The 25,094-nt window shown below is 42.1% G+C and overlaps 1 protein-coding gene across 2 annotated transcripts in view; it reads right to left on the minus strand.

Annotated features, from left to right (window-relative positions):
• Positions 1-407: 407 nt before the first annotated feature.
• LOC126997306 (zinc finger protein 569-like) overlaps positions 408-25,094 on the minus strand; it is a 63,815-nt gene continuing 39,128 nt past the window's right edge. The window contains exons 2-3 of one of the 2 annotated variants that reach the window (XM_050858310.1): positions 7,720-7,810; positions 408-7,032 (exon numbers count right to left, since the gene is read on the minus strand). In XM_050858310.1, the coding sequence (XP_050714267.1) occupies positions 3,709-6,237 (2,529 nt within the window). In that variant the 5' untranslated portion in view covers positions 6,238-7,032; positions 7,720-7,810 and the 3' untranslated portion in view covers positions 408-3,708. Of the gene's footprint in view, positions 7,811-25,094 lie in introns of both variants that reach the window. The other variant, XM_050858309.1, reaches the window with a different exon arrangement.

The raw sequence follows: 25,094 nt of genomic DNA on the forward strand, positions 1-25,094 counted from the left end.
GTAGGCTACATATAGGATATTCGCTCAAGAGCTTTGCCCTGGAAGTAAGCAACGAGTCTTTGCCTAATATTTCTATCAACTGAAACTTTCAATCTGCCTTTCTTTTTCCTTGATAGATAGAGTTTGACGAATAACTTGCAACTTCACGAATGATGAAAATTTTACGAATAGCCTAATAATTTTAGTTCGAAATTCAAACTCTCATCATTTTTATCTGTCGTTACCATGTGAACCTGTTAATAATTGCAGACGTTTAGGTCAGACACGTGTTGGCTGCGTGTCTTGTTTGCCACGTATAGGACCCATTGTAATTTGTCACAGAACCCTGGGGTTCCGTGGACTACAGTTTAGGAACTCCCAATGTTAAGACAGACAAAAAGCAGCCAAGGGATTGTCTTGCAAAGTCGTACATTCTATTATTTTTATTGACAGTCAACCTTTCCGTTTTACAAACATAATATGAATACTGTTTTTTTGTTCTCCATGAACTTGATACAAAAATGATAAGATGATATATACAGTGATATCCTTAATGCAAGCGGAGAACACAACCTTACAGGTCAGTATATCTTGAACACAATCACTGAGTATTAAACTTCACATTAATGTAGTAGAATTCAGAGAGCATTCAAGATAATCAAAGTTTTAAGTACGAGGACAAAGGAAATATCATTTTCATGATGAAAGATGTATGAGTTAAAATTCTTATCGTTATTGTTGCAGAAATCATAATTACATCACACTTGGAGGGTCACAAGGACTAAGTTTGATGACTATGCGTCCATTAACTTACACTTCTGTATATAAACTTATGCAGAAAAAAAAACTTGCCATACTGCATGAAATAATTATTAAAGAAAATGTATACGTCAGACTGTTTCAACCGATATTCATAAACTTTATATGGCAATGTATGGTAATGATGAAAAAAAATGTTATTTTAACACACACACACACACACACACACACACACACACACACACACAGAAATGTTAATTAAATTTCCTGACTAGATGCTCAGCAGAATACATTTATCTAATTTGGTAGGAAGCTACACAACACTGATAAAAATCCATCGGTTTAAAATCAAAATCAAAGATTTTCTCAAGAAGAAATATGTTTTATAGGAAAAAAGTGCAAAACTCTAACGAAAATAACAAACTTTATCATTAAACCAGTTGACGAGTGAAAAAAATGTATGTCAGGCAAAGCGTAGATTTGAAGAAATTAACACTGATAATTGTAAAACTAATCCGGTCTTTCTTCAAATACGCAAACAACAAAAATATAGAGCAGTAGTACGATTGGACTGGCAGTACAGTTAATTTAGTAACTTAAACTCAGCATATTGCTAAGAAGTCGAATACTATTTTTTCCTCAGTATCTGATTTCTACCCTATTGATCTTTTAAAATGACCTCTCCTCAGTTTATGCCGTAAATAAATCACTGGTTGTAGTTTATCGGAGTTTTGAAAAGGACTTTAATAAAGTTCTAAACCATATTTTACTTTAGAAAAGCAAACAACCAGGTACAACAACCAGTGAATCATTAATTGGTTGAGCAATAGACAACAAAGAATGGTGATTAAAGGAGCTTTTAGGGTGAACGCCTGTCACAAGAGGCTCAGTTCTTGGTCCAATACTGTCCATAATTTACATTAATGACGTCGATGTTGGACAATAATTTCATCAAAAAATTTGCTGACGACACGAAAATTGGTAACTCGGCCCTCGCAGACTAAGACAAGGTAAAACTCCGAGAAGATCTGAATAAAATTTCAGCTTAATCTGACGGATTGGAGATACTTTTCAAAATAAATAAGTACTAAGTTGGAACAAAAGATAGGAGGTTCGATTATGAAATGTGTGGTGTGACACTTAAAAGCGTATCATGTGTTGAGGGCCTAGGTGTCAAAAATTCGTCAAAGTTCTCGCAGCAATGCATTGACGCAGCAAATAATATAGGGAACAGGATGTTGGGCTTTGTTGTAGGAAACTTTTCATTCAAAAGTTTAGCTGTAATACTACCGATGCACAATAGTTTAGTCAGACCTCACTTGGAATATATGGTATCGTTTTGTCCTCCCTATCATGCGAAGGACACTTAACTCCCTCCTAAAGTGGTTTAGTGCAACACGATTGACTCATTTGAAAAGAAATTCAACCGCCATTTCCTCCATCTTAATATTAACTAAGGCAAAAATGCAGTCTTGCAGTTTTTTAGGCCATTTGACTTGTAATTACACTTAATATTTATGACAGACCACTTATACAGTCCTGACCACAGGGTCTGTGTGGTCTGAATATCTATGTATAGCTGTGTAAATCTCTCTCTCTCTCTCTCTCTCTCTCTCTCTCTCTCTCTCTCTCTCTCTCTCTCTCTCTCTCTCTCTCTCTCTCTCTCTCTCTCTCTCTCTCTCTCTCTCCTAATCTACAGACAAAATAGCAGTAGGGTACACATGGTTACTACAACATGGTCATCTAACGTTTACACTTTAGCATCGAAATGTTTTTCCTCAAGAAAAGAACAAAAGCAATGATAATATTCTTTACTAGCCTGCTTTCTGATTATTCTTAATATGAGAACAAGTTATATTTAGAAACAAATATTTATTTCCACACAAATAGACTGAAAAATAATATTATCCTAAAGGCCAACAAAAATATGTTACCATGCTAGGCAACTCAGAGCACGTAGCTGTGGTATGTTTACATGAAAATGTTACCACCCCGCCAAGACACTGCTTTTGTCATGGCGTATGTAAACTCTTTAGAACTACGTACATGGCATACACTGCTTTAGATTTTATTGCATCCAATCCACGACACAAAACTCTCACCATCAATTTCGATTATGTCATGTTCTAATATTTACTAACCATAATATTTCTTTATCTTTTTGAGAACCGGAGTATATAATCTTTCAAATTTTGCGTTCCATATTTTCTTGATTATGTTTATTTGTACCACAGTATCGTCCATAACATCAATTTATCTGTTCTTAGAAATGAATACATAAGACATCATAAATGGTGATTTTTTTTCCATGATATACATCACATTAGTAGTTATTTTCATCTAATTTATTTCGCTTTCTAGTGATCCACTCGATACTATAACAAGAAATATTAGACTTTTGATCAGATTTTTGGCACCATAAGCTTTACATTGCCAGAAAAATAGCTGGGCAAATGGCCATTTTTTCTTAATAACTCTATAGACAAGAAGGTAACATGACAAGTATATCTACCATAATCCTAACCAGATCTTGGCAAAGATTGCATCGGGGATCTAGCAACTAGTCATCGAAGTAATACTAACATATCATACGCACACTTCTGTTTGATCTAATTAATATAGCTTAAATCCTGTATTTTTTCTCAGTCGTTTTCTTCGATCTTATCAATTCAAAAGTTAACTAGAATCTTCACTCGCCTATCCTTTTAAACAATTATGCTCTGGAGCATTTAAGCTCCGACTTTGTTTTCTTCATGCCACTATAACTAAACATCAAGAGGTAGTATATACAATGAGTAATTGTGTAAACTAAATTTGAACTTAGTAACTTTGCAGCTCAGTTACTTTTTTATGTAGATCTGTGTGTACAGGTCTTATTTATCTTTGGTATCTTTCCTATAATACAAACGCACACACACAAAAAAAGTGCACTCACACAAAGACACTTTTGCTGTTCTTCTCATGAATGAATTAGCTTTGAGGCTCCCATTCTAATTCCACTTCTTTTTCCAAGACTGTGTAGTCCATTTGATCTTCATCCAGTTCATTATTCACTTCGATGTCTTCCACCACGGATTCCTCTGGTTCACTTTTCACCTCAAACGTTACATCTTCCGAGTCTGTAGATTCATTGTTGAACACAGCCGTATGTGCATCCTCATTTGCCTCCCCGTTCTCGTTCCTTGACTCACTTTTGAATGCGGTGTTGGCACACAGATGAGTGTTCACATACACCTGCCGCTTGAACACTCTGCCACATCTGTTACATGGGAATCGTCGAGCGCCATGGCTGTGGAACGTCTTGAGGTGACTCCTCAGTGTTCCCCGAGTAGAAAACTTCTTCTGGCAATAGTCACATTTATAGTTCTTTATTCCCAAGTGCATGTCTATGTGGCGTCTCAGGTGGGCTTTGCGGTAAAATCTACTGTTGCAGTGGTCGCATCCAAAGCGGCGCTCATCGTCCCCGCCATGTAGAACAACGTGTTTGGCTAGACACGAGCGGCTCCGGAAGCTGCGCTGGCAGTGGGAGCAGGTGTACGGTTTTTCTCCAGTGTGAATCCGTTCGTGCATGGTCATGTTGTATTTTTGTAAGAATTTCATGCCACAGAACCTGCAAGCGAATTGTTTCTCACCAGAATGCACTTTCTCGTGTTGTCTGAGGCCTCCTGTTGTCTTGAAGCACAGCTCACACTTGTCACAGCGGAAGGGGCGTTCGTTCCGGTGCGTGGCCATGTGTGCCGCCAGGGTGCCGGACTCACCGAAGCAGCGCCAGCACTCCTGGCACCGGAATGGCTTCTCTCCGGTGTGAACCCTCACGTGCTTCCTCATCGTGGATTTGTCCGAGAAAGCCTTGCTGCAGTAGGTACACTTGTATGGCCTTTTTCCCAGGTGTATGTTCATGTGTATCTGGAGCGAGTAACGTGCCGTGAAGCAGCTGCCGCACTCACTACACCGAAATGGCTTCTCCCCAGTGTGGGTGCGCATGTGATACTTCAAGTGCTCCTTCCGTCTAAAAGTTTTGCCACACACCCCACAAGGCTCTGTCCGTTTGTCTTCGTGTATGTCTCTGTGCTTTTTGAAGTTTCCAGGGAGACTGAAGCGTTTGCCACATATCTTACACTGATATGGCTTCTCACCTGTATGGGTCCGCATGTGCCTCTTCATGCCAGTTTTATCACCAAAGCTCTTTTGACAAAAGTAGCAAATTATCAAACCATCCTTCTGGTGGTTCTCAAAGTGTTCAGCAAGAGCCTGGATATCTGGGCAGCTGGTGTGGCAGTAGATACACGTCAGACTCTGAATACTGTCAACAGTTTTAAGAGCACCTGGACTACTTGTTAACTGGACAGGCATTGAAGTGCTGTCTTGACTCTTTTTGGCAGTTCGTTTGACTTTTTCAGGTGTCAAAACTCCTTTTTTTACTTCCACAACCTTTCCAAACATGTTGTTGCTGGAAGGTCCCACCTGTGGTGTTGGTTCTGCATGAACTTGGTGTGACTCGTTTTTAGGACTTCCCAGGAGGATCTTTATTTTGAAAGGGCTGATGATGTTAACACTTGGCACGCTTAACTCCATGACATCCTTCACTAAAGACAGACTTGTGTCCTCTGAAGATGGAAAGTACTTTTCATCTATCTGAAGTGGACCCAGTGAATCATCAGAGTTGGGGGCAATAATGTTAACTTCCTCGTTGGCATTGCTTTCCTCTTTGATTAGCTTTGCAAAGAGACCTCTGCCGGAACCTTCTTCACACTCATCTTCGCTATCCACTTCTTCCTTCTGCATGAAAGTCCCTGAAGGAAGGTTATTGCTTTGCTCCTTATTTGAAGTCTTTAGAATCTCTTTACTGAAATCGTCGACTGTCATGTCTTGCTTAACATCCTCCAATGGCTCTTCCTTCACACAAATGTCACCAAATATGTCTTTGATAGATGGGCAGTGGTTAGTGCACACCTCTGCCAGGCTGGAGGAAGTTGCTAGGTCATCACTAACCTCTTCTTTCTTGTCTGTGCTAGCTGTTGCTGAATTCACAATCTGTCCTATTTCCTGCTTTATTTCTGACAGTCTTCTTAATGGCGAGACTCGAGATTTGGTTGGCTTCATGCTTTGTAACACATCACTGTTGCTTGTATTGACTAGATTTTCATCAATATCCTCATATATTGTATTGATTTTAGACTTCAATGACCCTGGAGACACTGGTCTGTCGGATGCCTGTCCTAAGTTGAGAGCGTCATCATCTAACACGACATACTCCACATCCCCAGATAGAGTACTCATGATGGTGGGAAGCCAGACACATTCACCCTCTGCAAGTAGCTCAGACTCTGGTTCATCTTGTTTATTTTTTTCTATTGGCATATTCTTGTCGATGTCAGACGATTTTCCTGGCACTACTACATCATCAACAGAAGTCTCGACTATTAACTTTTTGTGGGAAAATCTAGATGAATCATTTTTTTTGTTGGGACACTTGGTTTTAAGTTTCCCTGTCATCATTATGGTGCTAAGTGTGTGATGAGGTGTAATAGACTTGTCTAAGGGTTTAGTAGAGAGACTCTGTGTCTTAATGATGGTACTGCTGCTGTCTTTTCTGGTGATGCATGTCACTCTGCACTGGTGGCCACAAGTTAGATACACATGCAGACGAGGAGTACTGCACTGACACGCTTTGCTGTGATCCTGCAACACACTACACTTATAATCAATTTTTTGTATGGTCAGATTGCTGCCAGAATGAGCAGGTAAGAAGAATGGTGTGCCACTGTGTTCTGCTTTTAAGTTTAATTCTTCATTTGCTTGTGACTCTTCCGCTTTTGATATTAATAGGTCGCCAACAATCAGTAACACTTCTTTCTTTGGATTTGTCTTGGGACAGGACTTTGTTCGTTCCGAAATGACCGGCAAACCACTATCCTGGTGATAAAATGAGACCGTACTAGATGTGTTCAGAACCTCGGCCTCTTTTAGTCTCTCACACAATCCCTCTGGTAAACTGGCATCTAAACGGCAATGCTGTAAATTTCTCAAGCATTGGGTGTCATTAAGATGATAGTCTGGTTCCCTGGAAACACTGAAATCACATTTAGACGCTGTTGACACAGGTACTTGTGTCTTTGTGATTTCTTTAAGAGAGTTCCCTTCAGCAGGTAGGGAAAGAGAAGGACTTGTCCTCAGCCTTGCTGTTAAGTCGGGTCGAGTAGAATCAACACTCAGTGATGGAGTAGAACTGACAGCCACTGATGAAGAACTGACAGCTACACCCCAAGAGATGTTGCAAGTGTTCGTGCTCACCTGCTGGGATGAAAAGACACACTGGACAACCCCGGATTCATGAGACAGAGAACTAGAAAAGTCACTGGGCATACTGAGATTACAAAACACTCTGGGTTTCTACACTCTGTATCACAGACTTTCACTTTTTCATGACCTTAGTTTGTTTCTTTTATTTCTAATTAAACATTTTCAACAAAATTCAGTTACTAAGCCAGTCTTTGCACCAAGTACTTTAATTTAACTTTCATCATAACTATGTCATAATTTCTTCTGGAGATTGTGTCTTGTTTTATTATGATATTGCTTTGCCCTAAAAAATATTAAAAGAGGCCTATATCAGGTCACACACTAGATATTCCTGCTGCTTTCTCCTGGATAATAGTGACATCACAATATTATTCTCTTCGTCACACACACACACTCTCTCTCTCTCTCTCTCTCTCTCTCTCTCTCTCTCTCTCTCTCTCTCTCTCTCTCTCTCTCTCTCTCTCTCTCTCTCTCTCACACACACACACACACACACACACACACACTAATGTAACAAGGGATAGTTAGAGGCCCATACACACTACAGACTAGACAGTGTTATCTAAAGCCAGCACCAGCCAAAGCCATATCACTATTATATTCAACTTTTCAAAAACATTTTTTTTCACATGGACTCGATCGTAATGTTGATATTAGAGAGACACGTGCAGCACCCACTGGTCATTCATCACATCTCTGCTGTGCCCATGTAACTCTGCTACTGCTGCTGCATGTTCCCCGAGGCCTTATCAGCACAGGACGCACCAAGCTGGAATGTAAAACACCATTCTGTCAGTCTGCGACGTGAAAAGCCTAACAGCAGATTAAGGTTTTTAAGAAAGGTAGTAGATCGAGACCAAACTATAGAATAAAACATCAAGAACAAATTGGCCGTGCTCACACTTGTTGCCGCCAGGATGGTTTGGCATAGATCTTATATTCTCGGTCATTTTCACCAACAATCTATTTTTGTACTGATAATTATCTTAGACTATTAGAACCAAAGAAGTGTGCTGAATTTAAATGTGTAATTAAATGTTCAACACGAGAAAAATTACGTAGATTACAGTGAGTTGGAGCAAGAGGAGAGAAAAAAATATGTTTATATACACTACTTTTTTTTTTGCGAAGATCATTTAATTGCACGAGGTATTGAGAAATTAATTCATGCTTGCGATATGGGGAAATATGTTATGAAGATAGTAATGGACTCAGTTTCATGAATATTATGTGGTAGCTTAATAATACCGGTGAGAAATAAAGGGCAAAGAAAGAGTCCGATTTATTTTTTATTTTATCTGTGTGACCTCGACCTATGACCCTGATTTTAAAAAGGGATCTATGCTAGGTCACTATAGCTACAGGTAAAGGTAAGAAGGTAAAGGCTCTGCTAAGTGTTATTTCTGATACATTCCATTCCATCACCCTCACCCTAACACACTTGCTTTCGCTCGCTGTACTAACCCCATACATCTCACAACTTCACAGTGGTGCACGCAAGCTCCTTCTAGACGTTCTACACGTATTTTTTTCCTATTCATTTCCCAGGAAGTGTTTATATTAGATATTGTATCAGGCTGTAATTTTCCTTGTTAAACAGAAATTTCCAGGCCATCAGACACCTCCCGCTCGCCGGCCGTATTCCCTTGGGACCCCTTGTTTCACCTGGGAACCTTTGTTTCACTACGCTCCGCGGAAAGATCAGCCAATATGCCCTCAAATTTGAAACGTTGTCTTAATAGTGGCCTTCGCCACTATTAAGTAATGGGGCAAGCGAGACTTGCCGTTTCTGCGTCAAGGCAGGGCATGATGAAAGAAAAATCAAGAACCTGGAATCCACGATCCACTCGTTAACACGGGACAAGATAGGGCAAGATAAGACCGCTTAAGTCAGGAGAATCACTGATAGATACAGATGAGGAAATGAGTGAGGCGTTAAACAGATATTTCTTAACTGTATTTACCGAAGAAAGATTAGACGAGATACCTCAGGGAGAACAGATCTACAGGGGAGAAGAGGTAGAAGGATTAACCGACATCAACGTAAGTAGGGAGGTCGTGATTAGACAGATAGATAGACTCAAAGTTACTAAGGCGCCAGGGCCAGATTAAATTTTTCCCATGGTATTAAAAGAATGTAAATCTGAAATCAGTGGGCAGCTAATTGAAGTTTTTAGGAAGTCGCTAGACACAGGGGTGGTGCCTTTTTCATGGAGGCAGTCACACGTTATTCCAATATTTAAAAAGGGAGATAAATCTTCTATGCAAAACTATAGGCCGATCAGTTTGACGTCAGTTATAGGTAAAATGCTTGAGTCAGTAATAGCTGATAGTATTAGGGACCATATTCACAGACATAATTTAATTCACGACTCACAGCATGGGTTTATTAAAGGAAAGTCGTGCCTTACTAATCCTTTATCAGTAGTAACAAATGTACGGAAGTGGGGGTAACCTCAGTGGGGGGGTCGGAAGTGGGGGTTGGGGGGGTCAGCGGGGGGGTGACGGAAGAGGGGGTAGGTGGACCCCCCCTTATCCCCCCCTACCCCCACCCCCCTCCAATCTTTCACTTTTTCACATGCCCTACCCCCCCCCCTCTCGGGCTAGCGTACGGAAGCGGGGGGCACTGGAGCGGGGGGGGGGGGGGGGTGACGGGAGCGGGGTTAGGACGGTCAGCGGGGGGAGGTGACGGAAGAAAGGGTGGTCAGCGGGGGGGGGGGGGGTGACGGGAGTGGGGGTAGGACGGTCAGAGGGCGGTCAGCGGGGGGGTGACGGAAGTGGGGGGCAAACACAAAGTGAGGGTAATTGCTATTGTTATTGTTGTTGTTGTTCTTGTTGTATACACACACACGCGCACACACACACACATATTCTGTGCTATATAAGCATCATATTTTAATAATTACCATCATTAATAGAGTTTCCGCTATGGCTGAGACATATTCAGAGAACCTTCTCGATATTTTCCAATACTCTGCGCGCATAATAGTTGCAGAATATAGCAACTCTGGAAAATCGGAACTTGTACAGTAGCTTATACTTAAGTATCATGAAAAGTTCAAAAAAATTGTCATATGTGGCTTAACGTCTCATCCTCTTCAAAGAAATAAAGAAATAGGACCTAAAATTGTAGTGTCGTCTGAAATAATTGATCCAATTGCCAACGAGGATACGTTTGATCAGAGAGGGACATTGTATGTACTTGACGATATTTTCATTGATGCTGTAAGAAACAAAATTGTGGTTGATGCTTTTACTCGCGGATGGCACAACAATATTTCATGTATATTTATCACTCAAAATCTATATATGGGTGGAAAGCATGCAAGGAATATTAGCCTGAACTGTTCTCATTTCCTCTTGTTAAGACAGCGCGATTTATCTCAAATTCACACTCTGGGCAGACAAATATTCGGGAAAGAGAAGGCAAACCAGTTTGTAGATATATATAAATATGCTGTATATTCACGTCCTTATGGATATCTTTTTGTTGATTTGGGTATAAATACTCCTGAGTCCCTACAGTTTCGCTCAAACATTGTTAGAGAACCCCCAGGTGAACGCGTATTCCAATGGTGAACTCCAGGAAGAAGGAACTCTTTATACGCTCTATACTCCCAACATAACGAACCCTATGGTTTAAGCTCTCAAGCGAAATTATGGGAGAAAGCAAAAAGTATAAATCCGGCAATAACACGTGATGACGTATTCAACTTTTTGAGAAGCAATAAAACATATACATTGCATAAGCTACAGACTAAAAAATTTCACCGGCAAAAGATAATATCCTCAAAACCCAAAGTAATCATGGCTGCCGATTTAGCAGACGTGAGACATATAAGAAAGGAAAATAATAACATAGACTACTTGTTAGTATGCATAGACGTGTTTTCTAGATATATGCAAGTTGTCCCGTGTCGGAATAAAGACGCAAATACTATGCTCGTGGTCTTTAAACAAGTGGTGGAAAATAAAGATTCTGAAGGCTTACGAAGATTAAACACCGACTTGGGCACAGAATTCTGGAATCGAAAAGTAAGAAACTATTTATGTTCCCGGGGCATTAAGCTGTACAGTGTGTACTCAAGTGAGATCAAAGCAGCCTTGGCAGAGCGGGCCATTCGTACACTTAAAGCACGCATTCAGTTCTCGACTGGCAGTTGGGGAAATAGTTCGCCTTGTTGGAAGTGCTCGTTCCTCTGTATTCCATAAAGGATACACGCAGCAAAATACTCACGAGCTCTTTCGCATAAAATCAATTAAACACAAGAATCGCTCAAGAACTTATAGAAGATTTGTCTGGAGAACCAATACAGGGGATATTCTAAGCGCCAGAGCTCGTCTTAAGCGCTCTGCCTGAGTCATACGATATTAAAATACTGCGTTCACGAAAAAATAAAGGAAAAAAGCAGTATTTTGTATCGTGGTTGGGATACCCTACTTCATTCAACAGCTAGATTGAAGCTAATGATATTGTAGAAAATGCGTAAAAAGACACCACTCCTCAGTGCACACAAAAACTTTGTCTTACTTTTGAAGAAATTAAAAGTAAAAGATAGAAACCGTGCTATTAAGCAAGCAGCTCGAGAACAATTGAACTGTATATCTGAAATATTTTCCAATTTGTTAAAGAAGCACATCACCCTCAATAACAAAGTTATCAAGAAATTACGTAACTATCGGGAAGACATACGTGCCATAGCTAGAAAGAAAACTCCTCTCCATAAGAAAAGACTTATATTGACATCGAGACGGGGTGGTAATATATTAGCTGCTATATTACCTATTGCCGCTTCCTTGATCGGAGAATTATTTGGATAATGCGCACGTATTATCTTGTTCCCGAGTCTACCGCTGAGCGTGTTTTAATGGGTATTAAGCCTTAATGCGCCAACTCCACGAGTCCGGGGGTCAACGGCCAATCGTGTTTCAACCCGCAGTCGACCCATCCCGATCACATGCCGGTCTCTGAACATGTGCCAACAAGCAGCAGCGGTCCTGTCGTGTCGTCCCATGGTGCAAGACCAAGCACTCCTCCAAGACTGAACCCGTCATCTCGCTCTGCAAGAAAGAAAACTTACAAAAAAAAAACAAAAAAAGAATCGCGATCTGGTGTATACAAAACCACAAAACTACCACCCGTGCAACTTAGAGTCACAGGAATTAGGGAGAACAAGATTTCCTCCAATCCTGAAATAAGTAATTTAATACCTCTGTATGTTAAAAGTATCGACGTGCCGTACGTCATTATGATGCTAGAACGAATAAAAGACAATCCCATCGTAAAATGGGATAGCCGAGGCAACCTATTGTCTTCTGTTCGATCCTCCAATATCCTGTACATGTTGAATTTACTCTCTAATGCAAGTCAAAAACCAACGATTGCTGACATTGCTGATATAAAACACATCATTGACGCCCCGGGTGTATTACCTAGCGAAATAAAAAATACGCGCGTGGGGCAAAAGATTCAGGGATCTGGTTTCACCAAACAACCATCGTTGGCAACTTCAGATGGGTTCCATATTAAATCCGCTTTTCCAATGTGCTAGTGCAGTCCTACATTGTGATTCAAGAAAGAAACAGAATCATGGACGTGGTAGATACTGAGCCGCGTTGGACGCGTGGCTTATACAGAGGGAGCGGCGACGTCATGGAGAGAGAAATGCCGGAGGCGAGGACGAACACGCTCGGACACGGTGGTGCCCCGAGCGGGCTTATAAGAGAGAGCAGATGGGACGATGGTTCGCTACTCGTCCCTCGCCATCAGCTGAAGCGGTACTATTCATCACTCACCAGTATACCAGAGGACACCATGTCGGACGCCTACGTGTTCAACTACAAAGACGGTTCTCCTGGCGATGACATCTACCGCAACAACAAGACCATCATCGTTTCTTCCCTCAACTGCAGTTCCTGCTACGAAAAGAGGGGGTTTACTGGACGCCTACATGGATTATACCCGCACAGTAATCTCTACCGCGAAAGAAGCCCGATCTATCAACTGAACAGGTGTCGCTGGGAAGATCGTATTATCCCCGGTAGTCTGCATATTCGCTATCCTCCGAGTGAAAATCTTCCTTATGTGGCGTGTATCCTAACCCAATATGCTCCTGGCCGCGAACTGGAAAATAACCCTATAAACCAAGGATATCTTCAGACGTCAAGAGATCAAAATTTCATTCGTGGGGTAAAGGAAGACAGTTATGATAACCGTCTCCGCTGGTTTAAAGAGTCCATCACAAAACTGGTAAAATGGGTGATTAAAAGCAACATTACAAGTGTCGTCTTCCCCTACAATATTGCAAGCGCTGGAATTCTTTACGTGTTGTGGAAAGCTGACTACCAACCGCATCTCCAAGAGGCTGCGGCTGAACTCCAACCGCATAATATATCGTGCGTCATCCTGGACAGATGGTGGACCTGCCATGAGCCCGAAACAAAAATAACTCTATCTGTGTCTCCCGAGCGAAACAGGAAAAGAAAAAACTGGTGGATACAGAGGACGACGCTGTGGCTGACGAATGGAAAAGAAAACGGGACGGTGCTGTAGTCGACGTGGGTCCTAAATAACTATAGCTCCAGACAATTTCCCAATAATTATGTACATCACTAAATGTAAAATATGTCAATAAATAACAATGTAATGATGTTTAGTATGATTTACCTTCAATATGTAATTGGCATCTCGTCATGTCTACCTCTATATAATGAAATAATTATAATATTTTTGCTAGTGTCTTGCTTGCTCTAAATGGAGTCACATCATATATATGTTACCAGCATTGCGGATGGGGAAATTTACCCCAATTCCAGCACTAGCTTTACTAATAATATACAAACTCTAACATTAGACAAGGACGTGGAATATGAAGTCGGTCTACTGAACGTGTTGCTTCCCCGTCGGTATTACATTGTTAAACCGGGTGAACCAGAGTGTAGTATACATCTTGAATGTGGTATAAGACCAACGCCAAATTCAGAAGCTATTGAAAGACGCACACTGTCAGAGGCTATTAATGCTAATATCTTGTATAATGACACTGGGTATTTGCTGATGTGTGTTAACGGTATAATAACGACATTGATAAAGGAGATGGTCGATGGATACAACTACCATTTACTAGCGTATTCTAGAGAGGTTCTTGCATTTAGCTCAACAAATGATCATTTAACTTTGTTCTGCTACAATGGTTATCATCCACAAGTATTTATTAAGGTTTCCTTTGATACGCGACTGGCCCAGGTTCTCGGTTTTGTCCCAACTTAGGTTATGCTGTGTTTTCTTCCTTGGGTACACATGAAGAACAAAAAAAAAAACGTTCTTGTTCCGCTACATGGTCATGCCCCTCTGTTGAGAAATGGTGACGTACAGTGTGTTCTCATTTACACTGACCTTGTCAATCCCTCTAGCTATGCAGGGAAAAATGTAAATATTCTTGATGCCTTTTCGCTCTCCGGAGGTCTAACAAAAGGCGTGCATCCAACTATATATAAGTCCCTTAAATCCAAAGTAATTGATTCGATTTCTATTAAACTCACAGATCAAAAAGGTCGTCCTATGCATTTCGAAGAAGGATACCTTGTTACATGTTTACTTCATATCCGATCGCGTTGAATCTTTGAGTACATTTTGCTGTATTAATAGGAATGTTGTCCATTTGAAAAGACAGTCTCCTGCTCTCCTCGCCGCCACCATGCGGGTTACATTCATCCCTCCTTCCGTAGCAGAATATCATACCCTGTTTTCGAATGGCAAACAGATATCATCACGAGGGAGTGGTATTGATGATATAGTCACACTTTCTTATGAACCAAGCTATCACAGAGGCGGGGGTTTATTCTCGGTTTTAGCAGGACTCGCTAAAAGAGCTTTCCCTTTCCTAGTGAAAAATGTCATTGTGCCTTCAGCTCAAACATTTTGAAACAATGTTCTAGATAATATTTCACAGGGAAGCAACTTGAGAAACTCTATAAAAAAGCATGGAATTAATTCCTTAAAGCAAGCTGCAATGAAACTGACTAGAGGAAGCGGGAAAAAGAAAGTTAAGAGAGTCGGGAGGAAAAGGTGTTATAAAAAGGACATCCTTACCAAGTTGTAATCATTGTTGAACTAAGAGCAGTATGGCGAGCATCACCAGCGTGGTTGGTGTCGGGGACCCGCGTTCTCCCCTGGGGCAATATGCCGCCGGTGTCAGTGAACTGTTTCCCCGCCCCAACAAAATGAGATGATTGGAAACAACGATTGCCTCCCGTTATGATGCTGATGTTTTACCTACTAACCTTGGATTCAATGTGAAATTATCCGATAGATATATAGAATTTCTCATTCCTGGAACACTTGGCAGTTTTATTGATTTGGGGAAATTGGTGTTGCACACCTCTTTACGCTTAACTAAGCCAGACAATACTACTCCTCTCGATGACGCTCAACATGTTGAATTTACAAATAATACCGCGCACAGCCTATTCAAATCAGTGCAGTGTTTTTTGGGAGATGTAGCTGTTGACAATAATGCACTTTATGGGTACACGTCATACGTTAAAATGCTGAATACTTTGTCGCCCAATAAATTGAATACAATTGGAGCCAATGCTAATATTACCATCCCAGAGAACGTTTTATTTCCAAAGTAACAGCAGAATACTTTGACAATGCCAGCGTGCAACACAAGACCATTATGAAGCGGGTTAAGACTCACGGTATACAACTCTGTACCCCGCTTCTTCTGGATATAAGTTCTTTAGACAGTTACTTGTTCGATGCTATTTCGGTTAGACTCCGAATGGAACTATCTAGTAATGCATGGCTGCTAAATTCTCCAACTGGCGATAACATTCGTCTGCATATAGATTCAGCCAAGCTGCTTTATACGCGACTGTTTCCTTATCCTAGTGCACTTCATGCTTTGAACGCGTCTCTCGCCACAGGGAATCTTTTAAAATCGACATTTACCAAAACCCTCTTGAAAACCTATGTGCTAGCCAAAGACCAAACCTCAGGAACGTATGATCAACCGTGGGGTAATGTTATTCCGGAAAAACTCTCGCTTATTATAACGAGCATGGAAGCTCATTCTGGCGACTATACGCTAAATCCATTGTATTTGAGCCATGGCGATATAAGTCAAATAAGCTTAAGTGTTAATGGTAGAACCATGTATAATATTCCAAGTAAATTCCCTCATGACTATGCTGAGCTCTACCATTGTACTTTGGATGCACTTGGTTTTCACAAAGACCATTTAATCGGAAAGGATATTTTCGGCAAGGGGGCAATGATTTGCAAATTTGATTTGCGTGATGAAAACTTGAATGATAATTTGCCCGTTGAAATGAATGGGGGGCTTAGACTTAGCTTGAATCTAAGCAAGGGAGAAAACGAGAACCGTCTGTTGATACTGTTTGGCGAAACAGTGGGTATAATAACAGTTAATTCTGAAAGACGGCTGCAGTGTGATGTGCGCGCTTGAAGCGGCTGTGCGATGAACAACATGGAGATTGAAAGAGGATTGAGGGGGCACATAGGAAAGCAAGCCTTGTTTTTAGGCGTGTTATTGGCAGACGAGGTAAACTCTATACCTCGATATAGAAAACCTATAGTGTGCATCGTCAATATACGCTACCAAGTTATTCTAAAAGAGAAATGGGACACTGGATTTGTCTCTACTATGAACCGGGCATGGCAGTGTTCCTAGATAGTTATGCTCTCGATCCAAAATTATACTCTGATCATTTTAACTATATTGATTACCCCGGGCTCAGTATGTATAAAAATGCATTTCGACTTCAAAGCACGCGAAGCGATGTGTGCAGGGCTTATGCCATGTACTTTGCCTACAATGTTTCACACTTGGGTGTAAGAAAAACTCTTGAAAAAATATGTAAGGAGTTTTCCAAGACCGAATATTCGTGAACACGTGATGAGATTCGCTTACAACAAGTTTATAATGCCCGTATGTCATCAAACATTTAACACGTGTTCATAAAAAGTAAGTATTGACTTTATTGATTTTTTCATATTGAAGTGTATTACATTCCATGAAGCTATTCTAAGCATAAATACTTTTTTAGTTCCTTTATCGGGGAGGGGGGAGGGGGGGGGGTTGTATACCATGCTTAAATCAGAGGTCTGGCTCCACTCACAGGTCCTCACTCGTCACCGCCACTACCCCGTGCTGCCCCCGCCCCGCCCCGCCCCGCCCCGTCCCGGGCCCCGCGCAATTCTGTCGCATCCTGTCGTCGCAGCGCCCGCAGCGCCCGCTGCCTCCGCCGCCGCCGCCGCCGCCTTATTTGGCGGGCAGTCTTTTATGTATAAGCCGGATCGAAACATAAAAGCGTTTTATTCATATGTTTCCACAAATCGAATAAATTTTAAGACAATTATTGTTTTTTTTTTTTTCATCCGTTTCTTTTTTTGATAAAGGACATATAAACAAGTCAAACAAACTCAATGTTTATTGGAATTTGGTCAAATTATGATTCCAGATTCATCATGTGCAATTTTATAATATCATAGGCTCCAACATTAGTCCTATATACAGAATATATTTACATATATTTTATATTTAACATAAAAATAGCAGGCAAATTCTTACACTATAAACAGTATATACAAGATTCACACCAGTCCTTATCTTATAAACAACTACAATTTATTCTGAAAAGTCTGTATCTTCTAGCACATATTCAAGTTGGGATGATGAGAGCATTTGATTAATTTCTTCCTGTTCCGCGGCTAGCATTAACATGTCATCATCCGTCTCTACCCGTTTTATCAAGGGAAAATATTGCTCGGCCAGCACATCCCGTTCTCCCCACAATTCATAGGTTTCTTCTTCTAGTTCTCCCATTTCACCGATCTCTTGCCCACCCATTACCTCGGCTAGTCTCGCTTCTGTTATGCCTCTTTCATCGCCTTCCTCCAAATTTTCTTCGTTTGACAGTGTCATGATCTGGGCTACCTCCTCCTCCTTCTCTTCCTCCTCTATCCCTATAGAATTATCGGGATGACCGTAAGATCGTGACTCCAAGGTGCTAATGTAGTATCTTTTGTCCTCAACTACAGATCTCCCTCTCTTGGGATATTTTACTGTACTCATTCGTCCATTGCGCACTGTGAATCCCTGATAGTCAAAGGTAAATGTTTGCTTCTGGAATAGGGCGTCTTTGTATCGCTGATGAGCAATTTTCTTCTTTATGAACTTTGGAACGCCCTTAGCTGAACTCAACCGGTCACCGTCTGCCAAGAGGATGGAGTAGCACTTTGGTTTTACACCTACAAATTCTGAGATGGTTCTTTCCCCCACTTCAGACTTGAGAAATCCAAGCTTTCCTTTGTTGTTTGTGCTGTACAAGGAATGTGAGGGGCTAAAGTTACTTGTGTCTATATAGCTTTTGAAGGGTTCCTGCGAGTACTCTGTTAATAGATCAGGAGTTCCAATTTCTGTTATTAAGGAATCAGTGTCACAATACACTAGTTTCGCCCGATCTCCGTAATGAGCCTTCAACACATTGTAATAGAAATCATATAGTCGCAGCTTGGACAGCTCTAGGATGTAGTAGCCAATGTAGTTTGGATGATTCACCCTTCACCCGTGAATATTTCCTATGGCGAGTTACAACTACATGGCCATCATTGAGAGGTACAACGCGTTTAAAGTAAGGACTTCGGGCCAGCTTCAAAAACTTTTCGCGGTTGGTGACAATATCTATGTCTTCACTATATTTGGCCACGTTCATCAGGAATCGACCAAAAATTCTGTTTGAAATACACTTGATTGCATTTTCCTTGATAGGGAAAGTAGCACTTTTGCGGGCTTCTATGTTATCCTGAATTAAGTCCGCAAGAAAGTGCTTTTGCTTAAACGTGTAAATAGCATGCACTTTTTAACATCCAGGCCTAGTTGAATAAGTAGTTTAAGGAGGGGCAGAGCAAACAGCATTTTCTCCTGAGCAGCATGTGTTCCAATCAGTTTCATGTTCTTACACGGTGCTGGACGGTTTTCTTCTTCATACCATTCGCGTGTGACTGACGATATATCTCTGTTGGTGATATTGTGTCTTCTGATGATCAGTGGGAGGTCATCCGTTTTCTCAACGACTTCACGTGAGACAGCCCCAGTATCGCACAGAATGAGATATCCAAAATCGCCATCGGTTGCTTGATTGACCAAGCCCCCGCTCAAAAACGACTGCATTTCTGTCTCATCTAGTTTTCTCATATCCCCACATGGCAACTTATCTTACATTATAGTGGGATAAAGACTGTTGAAGTCAAGATATGAAAGGAAAGTGCTTCTATCATGTTTTGGATTAAACTGAGGGTTCGTGTAGATGTTATTGGCGCGTACAAAACGACGCACAACACTTGTGTAGCCTCCACGCACATTTGTTTGAATGCAATGATATATGTCTGGGCTACTAAACACCTCTAATTCCTGCTGTGTTTTTAGCAAAAAGGAGTCATAGGCAAATCCTGGCAGGCTAACATAATTTACAATATCCAACCTCCACTGGGTTTTCAAAATACCTCGCCACTCTAGGAAGACATCACATAGAAAGCCAACATCCACTTTTACATAAAGCAACAAATAGTCCTTCAGGGTCTGACACCCAGCTACTTTCCAAACATTCTGAGCATGTTCATAATCACATTCGGAAAGTTCTGCTTCTTGAAGCGAATTGAAAAAATCTTCGCGGGATGGAAGACGTGTCTCAGAAAGTCGTTCCATCGAATCCATATAGTCATAACAAAACACCTGCTTTCCCTTGATCAATAATGGCAACGCAGGTGTTGGTACATCTTTCAACATCTGTTGTGTGCATATGGGTTCGTTCCCATTACTGATGAACTGGTTCGCTAAAGCCGCGAGTGAACCAGACATAAAGGCATACGAGTCAATAAATCTCAAGTCATTTATGATGACTTCATGGTATTTGTGAACTGAACCTTTTGGTCTTAGTTTGATTTTCAAATCAGGTATCGTTAATTCACGCAGGATTAACGACATGTCGCAATTAGCATTATGTGCAATGAGAGTGAGCTGCAATTTGTGATTTTTCATTTGGAGGTTGCATCTATTACAATAAGCTCCAATGTAATTGTTTCCTGATTTTTCATGGTCATGATGTTTTACTCCTTTACTTTTAAAAAAAAAACTGTTTACAGAGAAGACAGTGAGTTTGCTCACTGTGACGTGTCGTATCTTCATCGGTCATGTTGATTTTATTGTAGCCTTTAGAAAATTTTAACTTCTTCCAGGCACGCTGCATTGTATGAATAAAATGGTTTACAGCATAACTTCCACAATAGGATCCGCTTTGTATTGTTTCTCCGTTTCTATTCACTATAATGTAAGCATACGCTATGGCAAAGTGATGTCTCTTTACACATCCAGACACATTCGAAGAAGGCTCTACGAGAATACTCTCAAAGTCATAGAATGCTAAATAAGATGGCTCATATGCCTTAGCATGATTAATAAATTTCACAGTAGAGCCCGCGGGTGGAAATCTTAGTCTTGTGATCATCGTTGGGCAAATTAGCACATGTTCAGCAAGCGTTGTCTTGTTCTCACAGGCGCACAGACAGATATCGCAAAACATTTTTTTTCCCGCGACGTTGGCAGGTAAACAGGTTCATGTATGCGTCAAAGTCTTGGATAAGAGCTAGGTGTCTGTTCCCCAACAACAGACAATGAACAACTTCTTGATCTTTGAGCCCCTTTCTGACTAGAGTTAGTTCGCCTCTTTTTGTCTTCAACTTTGTCTAGAGTCTAGACAGTAAACGCGAATACTTATGTTGTTTAATCTTTCAAGCCGACCGAGGTCTTCCCAGGATACCGGGGTTGGAATGTTACCTGTATTAATAGAGACCAAGCAAGCATTCTCCCATTGTCTGCCCGATGGAACTACATTTCTTGACTTTAGACAGCGATAAGCTGTTAGAACTTGGAAAACACAGTCCGTGGGTCCCGAAGGGTTGAGAACTTGTGTTTTCCCAGGAACACCCTTAGGATAGGGCACATACTCTCCAATACTATTGTGCAGCATTATAAGAGAGAAGGAAAATTTTACGCTAACTATTTCATCTAACGTAAATCCACTGCCCTCTTCGTCTGACATGTCATGTTCAAACCGATTAACAAAATATTCGGATAGTTCACGTACATATGAATCTATATCATCATAGCTAATTACCTGCATATGACTTCTCATATACATATCTCTATATTGAACTCCGTCGTCGGGGTCTTCTCTGACTAAACGCAGATGCATGTCAACGTACACTTTAAAAGAAGGAGGTCTAACCTGCTGGCAGCCTTGGAATACAGACTCTACTGCCTCGCGAAGACGGTCAGTGTTGTTGAAATACGATGCAATGTCGCCGTTGTCTGCTGGTGGGACGGGCACGTCGATCGTTATTAAGGCCCCGTTGAAATGTTGGCTTATTTCACCGGGTGTTGGTGAGGGTGTTGTTGCCGGCCGTCCCGGGTTATAACCGCTGGGCCCTGGCTGTGGAGAACTGTTTGGATGGGAGAATCCCTCACGACGGGCTTGCTTTTTCCTGTAGGTGTCTGAAGAAAGGTAAAATAATATTAGAGGGACCAGTGAAATTACATTTTTTTCCTTAGAACAGACGTGTGCGCAATAAAAATACGTAGAAACTTACCGTTTGTTCCTGTATTCGCTTGTTTTCGTTTTCGTCCACTACCGATCGCTGAAGAGGAGGGGCAATGGCTGAGCCTACCAGACCCGCCTTCTTCGGAGATAGTCCTTAAGGAATATGAAACACATAAATGAAATTTTATGAACCTCTCTACCCCGCACATATTTTACTGTGACACTTAAAATACAATATGGGAAATGTGTCTCCTGTAAAACACATTTTAACAATATTGCATTTCAGAAGATATTAGGTTTTGGCCTACCTTTGGTTTTGACTGGCTTCGTCGCTGAGACCCGTCCGTGGAGAACAACTTCCAATATCGCTGGGGCCTGGTTGAGAGAAACCGACATCTGATCGAACAGAGCTAGTCGACGGTGTCTCTTCTGAAAAAAGATAGAAAGACTAAAGTCGATATTGAACATGTTGCCCAACTCTCTACCCCTCTCTCGTCATCCACATCTGCTACTGTTTTTTTTTTTATGACAGTCATATAAAGTAACGCGAACATTTTAGTACTTACCATTGTTTCTAGTAGATATATCTTTCGATCCAGTCCCAAGGCCCTCTGGAAGGCAGGCCGCCCTATGAGCTGCGAGTGCGGACAACGGGAAGTAATTATTACACCATGAACATTTGATACAGGTGTGTACAGGGATCCTCATGTTTGCGAGAAACAAGAACAGGAGACCTCTTGACCCGAGACCTCCTTGAGAAGCTGTGAAGTGCTCGTTGGTTTGACGCCCATAAATACCCCCGGCGTTGTGTGTTCGTTTGTACGTGGTGTGTGTGTGTGTGTGTGTGTGTGTGTGTGTGTGTGTGTGTGTGTGTGTGTGTGTGTGTGTGTGTTCCTCAGGTCAGTCCTTAATGACCTGAGGTTTATTGTAATGACTTGAATCATTAAGGCTTCAGAAGACCAGAAGGCGTGGCCTCAGATACAGGGAGATGTCATCGAAACATTTTTTCCGTGATTTTATCTCGTATGAACAGATGTGTGTGTGTGTGTGTGTGTGTGTGTGTGTGTGTGTGTGTGTGTGTGTGTGTGTGTGTGTGTGTGTGTGTGTGTGTGCGCATGCATGTGTGTTCCTCAGGTCAGTCCTTAATGACCTGAGGTTTATTGTAATGACTTGAATCCTTAAGACTTCGATAGGCGTGGCCTCAGATACATGGAGATGTCATCGATCCATTTTTTCCGTGATTTTATGTCGTATGGCCAGATGTGTGTGTGTGTGTGTGTGTGTGTGTGTGTGTGTGTGTGTGTGTGTGTGTGCGTGTGCGTGTGTGTGTATGCGTGTGCGTGTGTGCGCATGCATGTGTGTCCCTCAGCTCAGTCCTTAATGACAAAAACAACAACAACAACAATAGCAATAACCCTCACTTTGTGTATACCCCCGCTCCCGTCACCCCCCCGCTGACCACCCTTTCTTCCGTCACCTCCCCCCGCTGACCGTCCCACCCCCGCTCAGTACCCCTGCTTCCGTACGCTAGCCTGAGGGGGGGGGAATATTAAAAAATGAAAGATTGGAGGGGGGGGGTAAGGGGGGGTTCCAGCTACCCCCTCTTCCGTCACCCCCCGCTGACCCCCCCAACCCCCACTTCCGACCCCCCCCACTGAGGTTACCCCCACTTCCGTACATTTGTTACTACTTTTATCCTTTTACAATAAGGTATACGAGGCAGTTGACAATGATGAGAGTTACGATGTAGTTAATCTTGATTTTAGTAAGACCTTCGATAAGGTACCTCACCAGAGACTGTTAAATAAAGTCAGGGCTAATGGAATAGGAGGGAAGGTTTATGATTGGATTAGGGCGTGAATTTGTGACAGGAAACAGATGGTCACCATTAACGGTAAAAAAAATCGAAATGGGGTAATGTTACCAGTGGGGTTCCCCAAGGTTCAGTTTTAGTCCCACTTTTATTCATTATCTACATCAATGACATAGACAATGGGATAACTAGTGGCATAGGTAAATTTGCGGATGACACCAAAAAAGGACGCACTATAAGGACAAGGGAGGATGCTAGAGCACTGCAGGAGGATCTCAACAAACTGTCAGCTTGGTCAGAGAAATGGCAGATGAATTTTAACATCACCAAGTGTAGCGTACTAAGTGTAGGAACACGGGTATAGTTTAGACTCCACAGCGATAGGCAGGTCTGAGTGTGAAAGGGATTTGGGAGTGTTAGTGAACTCTGACCTAAAACTAAGGAAGCAATGTATTAGTGCGAGGAATAGGGCTAACAGGGTATTAGGCTTTATTAACAGGACGGTATCCAACAGGAGTGCAGAGGTCATCCTCAGACTCTATTTAGCGATAGTTAGGCCACACTTAGATTATGCTGTCCAGTTTACAATTTACACTTACACTTACACTTACATTTTACACTTACATTCACTAGAAAGACGAAGAGTGCGGGGAGATCTCATAGAAGTATTCAAATGGGTCAAGGGTACCAACACAGGTGATATAAGTAAAGTTCTGAGAATTATCCAGCAGGATAAAACACGCAGTAATGGATTTAAATTAGAAAAGTATAGATTTAGGAGGGAAATAGGCAAGAATTTGTTTAGTAATAGGGTTGTGGGGGAATGGAATAGACTAAGCAATCACAAAGTTAGTGCAGGGACGATAGCTTGTTTTAAGTGTAGACTGGATAGCTACATGGACGAGAATGACAGGTGGTAGTGAGGTGTGGGTGCAGTAAGGTGACAGGGTACTGGAGCGTACGCCCGTACCGAAGGTAACCGAGGATCAAGCCTCTACCTGTAACCCCTGAAACTACACCTCACCCATCGTGAGTGGTGGGGGGGGATTCTGGAGCTGCCCTGTGTAGGCCACTCGGCCTCTTGCAGTCTCCCTGTGTTCTTATGTTCTTATTTGGCGGAGAGAGTCACAGCGTGTCGCAGGTGTTCCTGCTCACCTACTCGCGGGGGTACCTCATCCCCCCTTCCTTCCACCCCTGCTTCTCCCCATACAGCAGCAGAACACGCCTCCCTTTTCCCGCCTGCCTCACCCTCCTCGCATGTGCCTCCCTCCCTTCACTTCTCCCTCCTCCTGCATCTCCCCCTTCCCCTCCACTCCTTCAGCCGCTTCTCCTCTTTCTTCACCCGCCATACTTCCCTTCCCTTCTGCCTCCGCTGACTCTCAGTCATCACCCCCCTTTCCCCTTTCCTCCACCTCTTCCCCCCCATCCGTCTCTTCCTGCTCTTCCTCGCATTCTCTTTCCTTGTCCTCCATCACATCACCTCCCCCCTCTTCCTCCTCCTCCTCCCTGCCTCCCCCCCTGTCCCCTCCTCCCCTCCCCCCTCTTTCCCCTCCTCCTCCGCCTCCCCCACCACCTCCTCCGCCACCTCCGCCACCACCTCAGCCACCTCCTCCTC

This window comes from Eriocheir sinensis, chromosome 12 (genome assembly GCF_024679095.1).
Source record: "Eriocheir sinensis breed Jianghai 21 chromosome 12, ASM2467909v1, whole genome shotgun sequence".
Taxonomy (NCBI): Eukaryota; Metazoa; Arthropoda; class Malacostraca; order Decapoda; family Varunidae; genus Eriocheir; species Eriocheir sinensis.